Below are 17,713 nucleotides of genomic sequence, written 5' to 3'. Positions count from 1 at the left end.
GGTATCGTTTTTTTGCACGATAACGCCCGTCCTAACTCTGCTCGCAGAACAACGGCCCTTCTCGAGTCCTTCAAGTGGGACGTTATCAACCATCCACCTTACAGCCCAGACCTGGCGCCAAGTGATTATCACCTCTTCATGCATTTGAAGAAATGGCTCGGGTCACAGCGGTTTGATGACGACGAAGAGCTCAAAGATGCAGTCACAGGCTGGCTCCAGGCACAAGCGGGTGATTTTTATGCAGAAGGAATTTCAAAGCTTGTGAAGAGATACGATAAGTGCCTCAATCGCTATGGAGACTATGTAGAAAAATAGTGCAAAGATGTAGTTGTAAGATGTATATATTAAAATATTTTTATTTAACTTGGTGTATTTTTTTAAATCAACCGGAGGTTACTTTCTGAACGGCCCTCGTACATTCATTCAACAATAACATATGTATTTCATGTTGTTTCTTGTTCCTTTAATACTTGCTCATGCTGTTCATAACTATTTAATGGTGTTCTTCTGAGTGTTCTCATGAATTGTTGTTTCCATTTTATGCACAATGTTTCAACAGCTGGCACAGACATCATCTTCAGATGCTACAAGTTTTGCTGTTGTGTGTGCTCACTCCCTGGACTCAAATCAGAGTGTGAACTATTGTTGGTCGTGTGCTGTTATTTATTGTTAAATTCAATTCCTGATGCCCAGTAAAGTTTTGATGATTTTTTGTTTTTCAGAGCCTGCAGTGATATTCCATAAAACATAAATTCTCCCAGCATTTTCCAACTCTGGTTCATGTAATAGCCAGTACAGTGTAAATAAATTTAGTGCTGGACCCCAAGCCATGTATAAATCGAGCTCCTGCCCCTGTTTATTAGATCTGGCATATTTAATTTGGCAGATTCTTGGTTATTCTGTTCCAGAAACTTGGTGTTTGCACCACAATACTGGCCTTAGCATATTCCATGTCATGATTATGCTGGATGCAGTGCCCGACGACAGCTGATTTGTTTGGTTCTTTTAGTGAGACGTGTCGTTGATGTTCCTCACATGTATCCTCGACTGTTCTTACAATGAAATGAACACCCTTAGCTGCTTACAGGCATTGACATACGTCAACGGGGACAGATGAAAATGTGTGTCCCGACCGGGACTTGAACCCAGGATCTCCTGTTTACATGGCAGACGCTCTATCCATCTGAGCCACCGAGGACACAGAGAATAGCGCGAATTCAGGGATTTATCTCTGGCACGCCTCCCGCGAAACCCACATTCTCAACGTATTGTCCCACACTACATTCGTAGTGCCCCTGCCCATTATACTCAATATTCGCGGCGTGTTGCCGATTCCCGTAAGAGTTCGGGCACTGTTTGTGCATTCACACAGAAGAAGAAGATGGTCAAGTGGCCGGTGAGCCTTAACTATATACATACTAAGATGGTATCTGTTCTTTTGGACATGTCCGAAAGAACAGATACCATCGGTAACCATGCAGCTCGTTAGAATGAAATTACAATGAAATGAAATGAACACCCTTAGCTGCTTACAGGCGTTGACATACGTCAACGGGGACAGATGAAAATCGGACATGTCCGAAAGAACAGATATCATCTTAGTATATATATAGTTAAGGCTCACTGGCCACTGGACCATCTTCTTCTTCTGTGCGAATGCACAAACAGTGCCCGAACTTTTACGGGAATCGGCAATGCACCGCTAGTAATGAGTATAATAGGCGGGGGCACTACGAATCTAGTGCGGGACAATATGTTGAGAATGTGGGTTTCGCGGGAGGCGTGCCAGAAATAAATCCCTGCAGTCGTGCTATTCTCTGTGTCCTCGGTGGCTCAGATGGATAGAACATCTGCAATGTAAGCAGGAGATCCCGGGTTCGAGTCCCGGCCGGGGCACACATTTTCATCTGACCCCGTTGACATATGTCAACGCCTGTAAGCAGCTAAGGGTGCTCATTTCATTGTAATTTCATTCTAACGAGCTGTATGGTTACCGATGGTATCTGTTCTTTCAAACATGTCCAAAAGAACAGATACCATCTTAGTATATATAAAGTGTTAAGCTGACATCTTTTACACCAAATCAGCACATATGGCAAACCAGGGCATGCACATGAGGGTGTTCCACACTTAACAACTTCGTGAAAAATGTTTCCAGCGTTCATGAACATCTTTTGTCGACATAAGTGGTTAGATCTCTGTTGGTCCATCATGGATTGGGGACATCAGTTGGTTAAGTACTTATCAGTGTGCATGAAATTCACCAGTAGCCGTTTAAGTTAAGATGTTATTTTATTTTATTTTGAAGGCTACCAGTTTCAGCATTTCATTTATGTGGAGAAAAGATGCATGTGGGGCCTAAAGATGGCATAGTGAAATGCTGAAACTGGTAGCCTTTAAAATAAAATGAAATAACATCTTAAGTTACATAGCTGTTGGTGAATTTCATTGACGTTGACAAATAAGTGATCAGAAGTGAAACATGTTACTCAGCAAAATCAACATGTTACACCACACTTTAACATTTTGAAAAAGACTTTTTACTGTATTTGTATGTGTGTGTGTGTGTGGGGGGGGGGGGGGGGGGGAGTTCACTAATACCATGTTTCTGTAGGAATCTAGCGATCTTTCTTCATAGTTGACCAACATACGTAGTTTTTAGCTTATCTTTCTCAGTCAGTCTCAACCTCTTTCTCAGGCATTCTTGTTTTTGAATGATTGTTCAGTTTGGTGATCTGAGTACCCATTCCTTTGGAACACTATTTGTAGGTGTTGTCAATTCTTTGACAAGGCTCTCCTTGTCGGAATATGTTTGAGCTCCATGAACCGGAGTCTTTAACACTGAATGTTCTGAATCATAGTGGGTATAGAAAACTTACACACTCTGACCTTTATCTCCACAACTTGCGTCATCACCATCTGTCACAAAGGAATTCAGTGCTAAAGAGTTCAAAAACAAAAATGCCGGATAAAAAGGTTGAGACTGAAACTGAGGAAGAAAAGCCAAAAATTGCTCATTCACCTTATGCTGGCCTAATGTGTGGAAAGATTGATAGACTCCTACAGAAACAGTGCATCCAGTATGTTTCACTCCTTTCAACAAAGTTAACCCTGCAGTATAGTCGCATGCAGACTGACAGTCCACACAAACGTATTTTTCCTTTCCTTCTAATGTCTTTTGACCTAGGAATCACATGACCCAAGTACCTTCTTGCAGTCAGCAGTACTACATTACTCTAGCGTTTCATTTGGACAAGAGCTGCGGCGGTAGAACAGTCAACAGTTATGGACTGCCAGTCCTGCACAAGCAACAGCTTTCTATATAATCTGCATTATTGCCTTTAGTAGATATCGTAAAAGGAAAGTCGTTATAGCCGTATTATAGTTTACTCTCAGGGGGTTCATTATTATTGCATTGTTGCCTTTTATTAGTTACATTGTTTTGTTAGTTACAGATTAGTTAATTGTTCTATTTATATATTTTTGTAGAATCACATTGCTACTTGAATTCACAAAGCCTGGTAAGCATCCAGAGGATTCAGATATGTTTGTTTAAAAAAAATATATTATACTGGTATTACGTATTGTTTTTCTAAGAAAGGCAAAAATGCTGTACCTGTATCCAGTCTCCAACATGATGGCAATCTTGATAAAGAGACGAGCAAAGCAGAAAAGATAGTTTTGTGCAATATGATGAAAGGAGATGAAGACATGCGTGATAAGTAGTGTGCTGTCTACAACTGTGCAACACACACTTACTGATAGCTTATGCTCACATTTTATCACCTACTTAATGTTGGACATATCAATTCTTCAGTAAGTCTTGCTGCTAACAACCCAGGTAGTGGCAGATTGAGAGATTTGCCTTATCAGCTTGCTTAAGAGCACATGCGTATCTGAGCTGCCATTAAAATTTAAACATAGTAAATTGTATATTCACAGTTACTTTTTTTTTTTTTTTTTTTTATACTTGTAAATCTATTTTTATATCCATGTGCAATGACAGTCCGCAACGGCCACTGATGGTACAAAACGTGGCGCGACTACTGCAGTGTTGAAAATTCTTCTTTGTAATTTGAAGATGATCTTGGTCTCCAAAAGCTGGGTGTATATGACATTCCATGTAAATGTGGCATGTCTTACTGGAAACACTCAAAGAGAAATGCAAGGAACAACGACACACTCGACTAAGACAACCAGACAAATCAGCTGTCACTGAACACTGCCTCAAATATAATCATGAAATGAAATATGATGAGTCCAGTATTGCGATACAAAAGCCAAATTTCTGGGAGAGCATAATTGAGGAGTCCATCTAAATGAAGATGTCAGAAAATCTAGTAAACAGGGACGGAGATTTCATTTATGCAGTGGATGGGGTCCAGTGTTCTGTTTATTTAGATATCACTGGGCATTACATCCACCAGAGTTGGAAAATGCTTTGAGAGTTTGTGATTTGTGGAACATCAGTGCAGGTTCTGAAAAACAAAAGAGCATCAAAACCAGCAGGTGCTGGGAATTGAACTTGGCTATAAATAGCAGTGCAGGGAAGCTAAGACGAAATGGCTGCAGGAAAAATGTGAAGACATCGAAAAAGATATGATTGTCGGAAGGACAGACTCGGCATTCAGGAAAGTCAAAACAACCTTTGGTGACATTAAAAGCAACGGTGGTAACATTAAGAGTGCAACGGGAATTCCACTGTTAAATGCAGAGGAGAGAGCAGATAGGTGGAAAGAATACATTGAAAGTTTCTATGAGGGTGAAGATTTGTCTGATGTGATAGAAGAAGAAATAGGAGTCGATTTAGAGGAGATAGGGGATCCAGTATTAGAATCGGAATTTAAAAGAGCTTTGGAGGACTTACGGTCAAATAAGGCAGAAGGGATAGATAACATTCCATCAGAATTTCTAAAATCATTGGGGGAAGTGGCAACGAAACGACTATTCACGTTGGTGTGTAGAATATATGAGTCTGGCGACATACCATCTGACTTTCGGAAAAGCATCATCCACACAATTCCGAAGACGGCAAGAGCTGACAAGTCCGAGAATTATCGCACAATCACCTTAACAGCTCATGCATCGAAGCTGCTTACAAGAATAATATACAGAAGAATGGAAAAGAAAATTGAGAATGCGCTAGGTGACGATCAGTTTGGCTTTAGGAAAAGTAAAGGGACGAGAGAGGCAATTCTCACGTTACGGCTAATAATGGAAGCAATGCTAAAGAAAAATCAAGACACTTTCATAGGATTTGTCGACCTGGAAAAAGTGTTCGACAATATAAAATGGTACAAGCTGTTCGAGATTCTGAAAAAAGTAGGGGTAAGCTATAGGGAGAGACGGGTCATATACAATATGTACAACAACCAAGAGGGAATAATAAGAGTGGACGATCAAGAATGAAGTGCTCGTATTAAGAAGGGTGTAAGACAAGGCTGTAGCCTTTCACCCCTACTCTTCAATCTGTACATCGAGGAAGCAATGATGGAAATAAAGAAAGGTTCAGGAGTGGAATTAAAATACAAGGTGAAAGGATATCAATGATATGATTCGCTGATGACATTGCTATCCTAAGTGAAGAAGAATTAAATGATCTGCTGAACGGAGTGAACAGTCTAATGAGTACACAGTATGGTTTGAGAGTAAATCGGAGAAAGACGAAGGTAATGAGAAGTAGTAGAAATGAGAACAGCGAGAAACTTAACATCAGGATTGATGGTCACGAAGTCAATGATGTTGAGGAATTCTGCTACCTAGGCAGTAAAATAACCAATGACGGACGGAGCAAGGAGGACATCAAAAGCAGACTCGCTATGGCCAAAAAGGCATTTCTGGCCAAGAGAAGTCTACTAATATCAAATACCGGCCTTAATTTGAGGAAGAAATTTCTGAGGATGTACGTCTGGAGTACAGCATTGTATGGTAGTGAAACATGGACTGTGGGAAAACCGGAACAGAAGAGAATCGAAGCATTTTAGATGTAGTGCTATAGACAAATGTTGAAAATTAGGTGGACTGATAAGGTAAGGAATGAGGAGGTTCTACGCAGAATCGGAGAGGAAAGGAATTTGTGGAAAACACTGATAAGAAGAAGGGACAGGATGATACGACATCTGCTAAGACATGGGGGAATGACTTCCATGGTACTAGAGGGAGCTGTAGAGGGCAAAAACTGTAGAGGAAGACAGAGATTGGAATACGTCAAGTAAATAATTGAGGATGTAGGTTGCAAGTGCTACTCTGAGATGAAGAGGTTAGCACAGGAAAGGAATTCGTGGCGGGCCGCATCAAACCAGTCAGTAGACTGATGACCAAAAAAAAAAAAAAAAATAAATAGCAGTGTGTGATCAACAGTAGTTCACAGTCTGGTTTGAGTCCAGACAGACACTGAAGAAGACAATTGAGTCAGTCATTGAAATATTATGCATAACATGGAAACAACAACTCTGCAGAACACCTAGAACCACATTATTAATCAATAATTCGGAGAAAACCTGAGAGATCACGTAACTATCTATGTTGTCATGTATCTGGCCTGCATTTTGTGTAGTCTAACGCAAGATTTATCTCAGTTATATGTTTACAATAATCTAGCAGCCTTATTCATCATAAAGTATGTAATGGATTGAGTAGCAAAGGTTCACTCACTACACTGATTTGGGATCATTATTCCTGTTGTATACACTTCTATCTACACTCCTGGAAATGGAAAAAAGAACACATTGACACCGGTGTGTCAGACCCACCATACTTGCTCCGGACACTGCGAGAGGGCTGTACAAGCAATGATCACACGCACGGCACAGCGGACACACCAGGAACCGCGGTGTTGGCCGTCGAATGGCGCTAGCTGCGCAGCATTTGTGCACCGCCGCCGTCAGTGTCAGCCAGTTTGCCGTGGCATACGGAGCTCCATCGCAGTCTTTAACACTGGTAGCATGCCGCGACAGCGTGGACGTGAACCGTATGTGCAGTTGACGGACTTTGAGCGAGGGCGTATAGTGGGCATGCGGGAGGCCGGGTGGACGTACCGCCGAATTGCTCAACACGTGGGGCGTGAGGTCTCCACAGTACATCGATGTTGTCGCCAGTGGTTGGCGGAAGGTGCACGTGCCCGTCGACCTGGGACCGGACCGCAGCGACGCACGGATGCACGCCAAGACCGTAGGATCCTACGCAGTGCCGTAGGGGACCGCACCGCCACTTCCCAGCAAATTAGGGACACTGTTGCTCCTGGGGTATCGGCGAGGACCATTCGCAACCGTCTCCATGAAGCTGGGCTACGGTCCCGCACACCGTTAGGCCGTCTTCTGCTCACGCCCCAACATCGTGCAGCCCGCCTCCAGTGGTGTCGCGACAGGTGTGAATGGAGGGACGAATGGAGACGTGTCGTCTTCAGCGATGAGAGTCGCTTCTGCCTTGGTGCCAATGATGGTCGTATGCGTGTTTGGCGCCGTGCAGGTGAGCGCCACAATCAGGACTGCATACGACCGAGGCACACAGGGCCAACACCCGGCATCATGGTGTGGGGAGCGATCTCCTACACTGGCCGTACACCACTGGTGATCGTCGAGGGGACACTGAATAGTGCACGGTACATCCAAACCGTCATCGAACCCATCGTTCTACCATTCCTAGACTGGCAAGGGAACTTGCTGTTCCAACAGGACAATGCACGTCCGCATGTATCCCTTGCCACCCAACGTGCTCTAGAAGGTGTAAGTCAACTACCCTGGCCAGCAAGATCTCCGGATCTGTCCCCCATTGAGCATGTTTGGGACTGGATGAAGCGTCGTCTCATGCGGTCCGCACGTCCAGCACGAACGCTGGTCCAACTGAGGCGCCAGGTGGAAATGGCATGGCAAGCCGTTCCACAGGACTACATCCAGCATCTCTACGATCGTCTCCATGGGAGAATAGCAGCCTGCATTGCTGCGAAAGGTGGATATACACTGTACTAGTGCCGACATTGTGCATGTTCTGTTGCCTGTGTCTATTGCCTGTGGTTCTGTCAGTGTGATCATGTGACGTATCTGACCCCAGGAATGTGTCAATAAAGTTTCCCCTTCCTGGGACAATGAATTCACGGTGTTCTTATTTCAATTTCCAGGAGTGTATCTTCTTGTGTAATTTTTTTCTCTAGATATCCATTTCTCTCCATCTCTCTTTCTGCCTGTGCATTTAATTCCTCATTTTTGTCTTCATTAACATATATACCCACTTCCAAAAGTCGCTATTTTTTTCATTGTTCTCATTGGATGGTTCAGTAATTCCAAAGTCAACTTGATCCACTTGCTGTAGCTACTCTTGCCCTTCTTCTCAGTTTTCTTTATTTGTACATTGCAGTTGTTGGGTGCTTCTGTTGACATTTTTTTCCCAAATTTATTTGCATCTTTATTCTGTCCCATCATTACTTTCAGTCTGGTAGAGCTGTGTGATACCCTCAACATTTTTGCCTATAATTATACCCTAAAATACCATCTCATTTCTTTGCCATCCATTCAGCCTCTCTGATCCAGACCCTTTAAAAATATTTCCAATTTGTCTTTTACACAGTCTACAAACCTGTCTTGTACACCTTGTGACATTTACAGTACAAATAATGCTAACAAATCCTCCTCTTTTAGGGGCTGATCTAGCTATCAATTCTAGGAATTTCTATGGATTTATTTAACATTGTGTCATTCAAGTTGTAGATAGAAGTCAAACTAATAATAATGCTTATCTTTCAATTTCTTTTTGCTGTGGCTAGTAATACTCCAGGAGTATTACTGCTAGTAACTATTCAGTTTGTGATGTATCTGCTTGCCCCAGCTTCTGGTTCAGTATCCAAGTTGCTTGACATGACTGTATGCTTCTGTGCTCCATCCAAGGATTTGGTAGCGAATCTTCAAAAGCTATAATAAATGCGACAAGGTAACAACTGCCTCTTGGTTCAAATTATCTGCTGTGTCTTGTTTTAATCAAATCATTCCATGGACTACCCAAGACAAGTCCCATTTTTTATTGCCCATGGAATCAACTTCTTGCTGAATTTATTTCTGTAAAACCTCTTAACTTTTTCTCTTGTCTCAGTTTTCATTTCTTATAGTCTGTCTTTTGTTGTATTTATCCAATGTCAACAGTTTCAAGTGTTTTTCATTGAACTCTGATGCCCTCATGGGTGCTGCCAGGTCATATCCTCAACATCTAGATGTGCTCCTGGTCGGGCTTCAAGCCTCATCTGTGCATGTCCTCAAATTTGGAGATAATGCTTTCTTTCAACTTTAGCAGCCTTATATATGTATGTATTCTAATGGTTTAGTGTGGAGTGATGGAAAGAGAACTGCTCTTTGCTTTTTATGTTGAAAAATGTGAACATTGATGTGCTTGTCCCAATATGCAATTACCTTCTCACTGGAAATGGGGAAAACAGTTTTCAGGTTAGTTTCATTTTGGCTGTCCTTTAAAAAAATGCTTACAACAACATGAATGGCCAAAATAAGATGAAAATAAATAAAATAGATCCCACAACCTTACATTCGTCAAGTTTGACATAATATGCAAACATCCCAAACAAAAATCAAATGATTCATGTAGAAACAGAGCACAATTCCATTTCCACAAATGTGTTGCAGTGAATAATTCTTTGACTGAGGGAAGGTTGAATCAGATGTCATGTAACGACTGGAACACAGATGTTGAAATATATTTTAGATGTGGAAAAAGTTGTTCTTCTTATTCAAAAGTTTCTTTCAAATGCTCATTTCTTCATTGTTTGATACTGCTTTCTGTTAGATATTTATCAGACTTGACCTATATCAAATGTGCAAACTATGTACAAAATCAGGATTTATAGGACCAATAAAAATTCAAACATATAACATACCTTTACTGTAACATATAGTCCGTAATGGACTAACAAACAATTTCCTCATTTGCATTAAAAATCTTCATTATTCTAATACCAGCATAGGCTTTACTATATTTGTATTGAATTGTAAAGAACCAGAGGTTGTATAGAGTTTCACAGAGAGCATTAGGGAAAGATTGACAACAACGGGGGAAAGAAATACGGTAGAAGAAGAATAGGTAGCTTTGAGAGATGAAATAGTTAAGGCAGCAGAGGATCAAGTAGGTAAAAGGACAAGGGGTAGCAGAAACCCTTGGGTAACAGAAGAGATATTGAATTTCATTGATGAAAGGAGGAAATATAAAAATGCAGTAAATGAAGCAGCAAAAAGGAATACAAACGTCTCAAAAATGAGCTCGACAGGAAGTGCAAAATGGCTAAGCAGGGATGGCTAGAGGATAAATGTAAAGGTGTAGAAGCATATATCACTAGGTGTAAGATAGACACTGCCTACGGGGAAATTAAAGAGACCTTTGGAGGAAAGAGAACTACTTGCATAAATATTAAGGGCTCAGATGGAAAACCAGTTCTAAGCAAAGAAGGGAAAGCAGAAAGGTGGAAGGAGTATATAGAGGGTCTATACAAGGGCGGTGTACTTGAGGGCAATATTGTGGAAATGGAGAGAACGTAGATGAAGATGAAATGAGAGGTATGATACTGCGTGCAGAATTTGACAGGGCACTGAAAGACCTAAGTTGAAACAAGGCCTCGTGAGTAGACAACATTCCATTAGAACTACTGATAGCCTTGGAAGAGCCAGCCCGACAAAACGCTACCATCTGGTGAACAAGATTTATGAGACGGACGAAATACCCTCATACTTCAAGAAGAATATAATAATTCCAATTCCAAAGAAAGCAGGTGTTGACAGGTGCGAAAATTACTGAACTATCAGTTTAGTAAGTCACACCTGCAAAATACTAACACCAATTCTTAACAGACAGATAGAAAAACTGGTAGAAGCCGACCTCGGGGAAGATCAGTTCGGATTCCATAGAAATGTAAGAACATGTGGGGCAATACTGACCCTGCGACTTATCTTAGAAAATAGATTAAGGAAAGATAAACCTACGTTTCTAGCATTTGTAGACTTAGAGAAGGCTTTTAATAATGTTGACTGGAATACTCTCTTTCAAATTCTGATGGTGGCAGGGATCAAATACAGGGAGTGAAAGACTATTTACAATTTGTACAGAAATCAGATGTCGGTCACAAGAGTGGAGTGGCACGAAAGGGAAGCAGTGGTTGAGAATGGAGTGAGACAGGGTTGTAGCCTGTCCCCGATGTTATTCAATCTGTACATTGAACAAGCAGTAAAGGAAACCAAAGAAAAATTTGGAGTAGGAATTAAAATTCCGGGAGAAGAAATAAAAACCTTGATGTTTGTCGAAGACATTGTAATTCTGTCAGAGACAGCAAATAACCTGGAAAAGCAGTTGAACAGAATGGACAGTGTCTTGAAAGGAGGATATAAGATGAAAATCAACAAAAGCAAAATGAGGATAATGAAATGTCGTCGAATTAAATCAGATGATGCTGAGGAAATAAGATTAGAAAATGAGACACTTAAAGTAGTAGATGAGTTTTGCTATTTGGGGGGCAAAATAATTGATGATTTTAGAAGTAGAGAGGATATAAAATGTAGATTGGCAATGGCAAGGAAAGCGTTTCTGAAGAAGAAGAAGAAGAAGAAGAAGAAGAAGAAGAGAAATTTGTTAACATCTAGTATAGGTTTAAGTGCCAGGAAGTCTTTTCTGAATGCATTTTTATAGAGTGTAGCCATGTATGGAAGTGAAACACGGACGATAAATAGTCTAGACAAACAGAGAACAGGTTTCAAAATGTGGTGCTGCAGAAGAATGCTGAAGATTAGATGGGTAGATCATGTAAATGATGAGGAGGTACTGAATAGAATTGGGGAGAAGAGGAATTTGTTGCACAACTTGATTAGAAGAAGGGATCGGTTGGTAGGACACGTTCTGAGGCACCAAAGGATCACCAATTAAGTATTGGAGGGAAGCGTGGAGGATAAAAATTGTAGAGGGAGACTAAGAGATAAATATACTAAGCAGATTCAGGAGGATGTAGGTTGCAGTAGTTACTCAGAGATGAAGAAGGTTGCACAGGATAGAGTAGCATGGTGAGCTGCATCAAACCAGTCTCTGGACTGAAGACCAAAACAGCAATAACATTTGTATTGTGTGATGTAAAAGAGGTCTTTTCATATGGTGAATAATGACAAGGAGTGCAAATTATATAAAACAAAAGTGAAAATTTATGCGCAGTAGGGGGTTACTGTTGAGATCATGCATACAGTTACTCATTTAAAACACAGTTTTTGTCCTAAGTTAGTAAAAAGATTACATGTATAATGAAACATACTTGTAATAAATTGTTTTTGTTACCTCTCTGCATGTAAGGGCTTTGCATTCATCTGTCAGGTCATATAGTTCATCCCTTAGAGCTTTAAGGGTAGCTTCTTTGGCTTTCATATTAGATATTATTGATTTTTCAAGTGTCTTGCTGTCAGCTTCAAGTGTTGCAACATCTTCTAGTGCCATTTGGTACATTTCAACAGTTTGTATGACACATTGACTCTGAATGTATGAATCTGTTTGTAAAGCTTTTAAGACACTGTTATATACCAGCACATCCTGAAAATAGTCAAATATATTAGAATTCATTTTTGAGTAATATTTCATGTTATTTCATTATAAAACTGCCACTATAAAAAGTTACACTCTAATAGTCATTAAATCACTATTTGTAAATAAATATACTGCAAATAATTCAAACAGAGGGAGTGTTTCCCCAAAGATTTTAAAATTAGATTTTTGTACTGTTAGGTATCAAATAAAGTGGATTGTTTTCTCATTTTCATATCATCTCCTAACCTACCATTTCCCCCACATTACACCATATTGTGCTTATAAAGAAAAAAAATTGCTTTGTTAGTATGGCTTGCACAACTTCTTCTCAGTGAAAATGGCAGCATTGATATTCAGTTTGTGGTTGAATGCTCGCAAATGAAATCATTAGTAGGTTGTGTACCTGATTGGAGAATTTTTCCGTAAGGAGGCTATTAGTCTCCTTCAAGTATCTCTTTTTTTTTCTAAGCACTTGTTGATTCAAGTGTAAGTCTGACTGATAAGAGAGTCATATTTCCAGACTAATTTGCTCAGATCCCTGTCTGGCAATCCAGATTTAAGTTTTCTATAGTTTCCCTGAATCCATGAAGGTAAATGCCAGAACTATTCTTCGAATACAGCCAATTTCATTTGGCATGCTTGTGCATTCAAAGCTTATGTTCTGTTTCTATTGATGTTTTCATAGACAGACCATTAAACCTTAACCATGCTCTCCTGTAATTTTCATTTGTCAGCTATTGGAGCTTTTTATCTTGTTATTCTACAAAGAGACTGAAGAGAATATCCTTCCTACGTAAGAGTTTTGCAGTTAGAAAGAGAGCAGTGTAGGTATGCTCCAAAATAATCAGTGTTTGAAAATATAACATGGTAGATAAACAATCTACTCACCAAGTGGTTCCAGGAAAGAACATGTAAAAAAATATGTGGAAACATGCAAGCTTTTGGAGCCAGAGGCTCCTTCTTCTGGCAAAAGACTTGAAAGGAAAGAATTAGTGAGGTTTAGTAATGGTATGGAAAAGTTCCCATGACTGTGGGTGAAGGGAGACTTACTGGATGGGATGAGGGGGGGGGGAGGGACTGTTTCTAAGGCAGATACTTATTACTGCATTTCTGCTTCTACAACGATAGAACTAATTATTATGCAGCCAGTATTATCAGATGAGATACACTCAAATGTGAACCTCACTTCTGTAGTCTAATATATTAGTGAAACTGCCTACATGGTTTCTTCACCATCATCATCAGACACAGGAGAAAGAAAAGGTTCAATTAGGAAGATTATAGAGGTAGAGCAGAAGCTACTCAAAAGTAGCAAATTTTGCCTGTGAAAAAATACATAATTATTTTGTCCTTGTATCATTTTCGTTTTCTTTTTCATCTCGGGTAAGAAACTGTTGGTGAAGAATATTTTAAATTTATTGCTTCATAGTTTTAACATTATGTGTTTGTCCTGCTTCAGCTGAAATTTTTGCAATAGGCAGGTAGGAACCATCTTACGTTTCCTCTCATATCAGCCTCTGTCTTTACCGTTGTAATTTAGATTTAGATTAATTTGTGTTGTTGGCTATTTCCACAATTATTATAGTTACCATTATTGTATTTTGTGTGACATTAAATATTGCCATTCTCTCCCTTGGCCCTCTTACTCCCTCCCATCCCTGAAACAAGTCTAAAATAAAAGTATATTTTAATGGAAGTATTGTTACCTTTCTCTGTATTGCCAGAATGCTTTCATATATTCTGACAAAAGCTATTGCTCTTTTCTGCTTTTCATAAATATCTTGAATCTTGTTCTGAATTGTCAGCTCCTTCAATCTTTGCGTGTAGTCCTTTCTCAGAGCCTCCAGATTGGCTTCGATAGTCATTTTTTCAGACTGTGTTTAAAAAAAGTTAGTGATAATCATATAATTAACACCTATTACAGTAATTTTATTCAAATATTGCCTGTACTGACCATTAACTTATGAAAATGTGCAGTCCGCTTTTTCTTTTCATATTGAAGCAGGTCCAGTTGCTTGCGTTGTGTATTTGTCAGGTAATCCAAGTAGTCATATGAGGCCTGTGAAATAACAAATGTATGTTAATACTATATAATATCTGATTCATAATGTCTGTTACTAATACTGACTTGAAAAGTGTAATATACTTAATTGGTTTTAACAGTTGAGACAACAGTGTTATGATATTAATTATAATATTAACATAAAATATATATTTATATAATGCTTGAGAACTTGCTGATATGATATTGGTTTGTGCCAAGATAAAAATTAACTTTTAGGCTGCACAGAATATCATTGTCAGGTCATGCAATGTGTCCATAAATTATTTGCCAGATTATAATTTAAAATAAAACAGTTTGTTAATGAAATGAAGGTTCTTAATTACGGTAACCAAAGCAGTTATGAATGGCAACTCTTAATGCCAACCTGCACTGTGTAAAGACTGGTAGTGTAAATCCTGCGGCATTGGGAGATATTCATTTTGCCATTCAATTATTCATTCATTCTCACATTATATTCCTCAAATTCCATCACAAAATGGGATCATTCAAAGATGTAGAACAAGTCACTTTGTATGTTAATAGGCAGAAGTAGTCACCACAGAGTAAGTAAACTAAACTATCTACCAGTTACAACTAGTGCTAATCTGCTCACCAGAAACTACTAGTGAACAACTTTTTTATTAGTAAAGAGAAAGCCACAGCCCTTCCTTTTGTAGAGTACGGGATGCTGTGATAGTTTTTTGTTATTAATTTCTACCAGTAAAATGAAAGATGTCGTAGAATTGTGAAGGCAATAGGCATAATTGCAATGGACATAACTTGCAATATGTTGTGTGAAAGTTGTCAGAGGTCACCATACAGAAGTTTATAAAAAAAAAAGACCAACAAAATGTACAATGCGACATGATATGTGTCTTTATACATTTTACTATACAACATTTCACATAAGTTGAACTGAAAGGTCAATTATGTAGGTTAAGATCAGGAGTTGACCCGACACCAAGCTTTTCCATATTTTTTATTTCTCTTTTCTGACTTTATTTTAATCCTGTAGGGCATTTCATCAGTGTGACACTGATTTTTGTGTGGAAGGTAAGTCTTTGTCCAGGTAATAGGTATGCAATATATGACATAACATTTTTTATCACATGGGATTTTATGGTCCACAACCTTATTTCTTTGTGCAGTAACAGGAAAGAGCAATAAGATAATGTTTAGATCAGCCAAAATCTCACTTGTGAGGTCATATATGGTTTTTTATCATAGAGAACCTTTCATGCAGGCTGTACTGGAGGACAGTTAACAAGTTCATCATAAAAGTCAGTCACTATTATGTATTATTTTATTTTTATGTTTTCTCATGTTCCATTAAACTATGTGAGCCAAAGGCACTTGGCTCACATCCTGTGGTAATAAAATTTTACTAAATTTAAGGTTCAATTTATTCTCTGTGAGCCATTATTGATGTTTTCCTGGAGCCAAACAATTGGTCTGATAGCAAATTATGTGGACTGTGATTTGTTACTTCTCTTGTAGGGTGTCCCAGAAGGAATGGTTAATATTCAGGAATATGACACGAACAGTTATTCAAAGAAAAAATCTAGAAACTTGGGATATAAAAGGCATACCTTAAGAGCTAAGTGGACTTCATCTTCACTAGTGTGAAACACATCTCTTCTATGGAACAAGTTCTCATAGTTCTTAACATATGTATTTTACAGCCCATGTTTACTAGACTTTTATGCTTCAGATGAGCATTTATGTTGTATCCCTGAATGCTGACCATTTCTCCTGGAATATCCTGTATATACCTTCTGAGAAACTTTCAAAAACACTAATAGTACAGAAGCTGTATTTTAACTGTCTAATTCTCACTTTATCCCTTTTTTATTAGATGCTTTAACAGGGAGCATTTTAATTAGTTTGAAAAATTGGAAACAGCACTTGAGAGACACGCTGCACAGATGACCTAGAACATTCTGATAAGCAGTGACCTGATCTGCGTAAGCATGTTTGATATTTTGTTATATTCTTTTGAGTCTGTACTTTCAGTTATTTAAGAACTGATTAGTTCCCCACTTTCTTGCTGCTCCCAGTTGCTGTATATTGTGGGCTACCTATTTATTTATTTCCTTCAGTGAAAAAACTGGAACGAGAGAATGGGTCAATACATAGAGGTGAATAGTGCTTATTGTTATTTTATAGAGGTGAATGCTACTACTGTATGTCTGTTCGAAAATACTCTCTGATTTATTGACATGCTAAGAAAATAGTTCAAGGTTTATCAAGCTATCACACAATTTTAGTATCCTACTAAGAACATCATGTAGCAGTAAGAATTACTTTCTAGTGACCGTGTGAGATTATATAACCACCTTAGTGATTGTATTTTTGAAATTTATGCCCATCAGTGGTATGTACAGTTCTTGACACACTAAATCTGCTACATCTTCACTAGATTGTTTATCATTAGGTCTCATCTTTGCTGCCATTGTAGTCTTTTGTTTTTGTTTTTAATTTTTATTTGCTGTTAACCACATGTAGTGAAATAGGCCTTATAATGATATCAAGATACATAAGAAGTTACTATATTAGTTAGTGTTTACATTACAAGTACAAATTATTTATGCTACATTTATCAATTGTACAGTATTGCAATCATAGACTTAAAACTCAATTTCTATATTACAAGTATCCAAGAATTCTGTAGGACTGTAGTATAGATTGTCCGTTAACCATTTGTGCAGTTTACTTTTAAAATTATTGAAAGGTGTGTTGAGTGCAGTATGTGGTAATTTGTTAAATAATTTCAAACAGTTCACTGTACGAGCATTGCCTGTTTCCATCAGCCTATGTGTACGAATGTCAATACTCAGTTTCTGTTTTCGTGAAAGTGTGTGTTCTCTCTGGTGTTTAATTTTGTTGTGTTCTTTTTAGCATATATCAGTGATGCATAAATATAAAGGTTAATCACTGTCATTATTTTCATTTTGATGTATAAGGATGACAGTGTTCCCTTGGACCAACCTTGCACATTATTCGTAGCACCTTTTTTCTGCATCAGTAGAACATCACTGACATGACACGAGTGGCCCCATTGTAACAGCCCACAATATATATGAGACTGAAAAGGTCCAAAGTCAGCTGTTCTGAGATATTTGT

The 17,713-nt window shown here is 38.8% G+C and overlaps 2 protein-coding genes across 2 annotated transcripts in view; one reads left to right on the top strand and one right to left on the bottom strand.

Moving 5' to 3' along the window:
* Nucleotides 1-12,494, bottom strand: part of LOC126194799 (uncharacterized) — a 71,801-nt gene extending 59,307 nt beyond the window's left edge. Inside the window, exon 1 of the mRNA XM_049933109.1 lies at nt 12,304-12,494. Coding sequence (XP_049789066.1) covers nt 12,304-12,468 — 165 coding nt within the window. The 5' untranslated portion in view covers nt 12,469-12,494. The remainder of the gene's footprint in view (nt 1-12,303) is intronic.
* Nucleotides 1-17,713, top strand: part of LOC126194800 (gastrula zinc finger protein XlCGF9.1-like) — a 173,945-nt gene that overhangs the window by 64,779 nt on the left and 91,453 nt on the right. The window lies entirely within an intron of this gene.

The sequence above is a fragment of the Schistocerca nitens genome, chromosome 7 (assembly GCF_023898315.1).
Source record: "Schistocerca nitens isolate TAMUIC-IGC-003100 chromosome 7, iqSchNite1.1, whole genome shotgun sequence".
NCBI lineage: Eukaryota > Metazoa > Arthropoda > Insecta > Orthoptera > Acrididae > Schistocerca > Schistocerca nitens.
The sequence above is the reverse complement of the archived record's forward strand: the minus strand, read 5'-3'. Positions and strand labels throughout refer to the sequence as shown.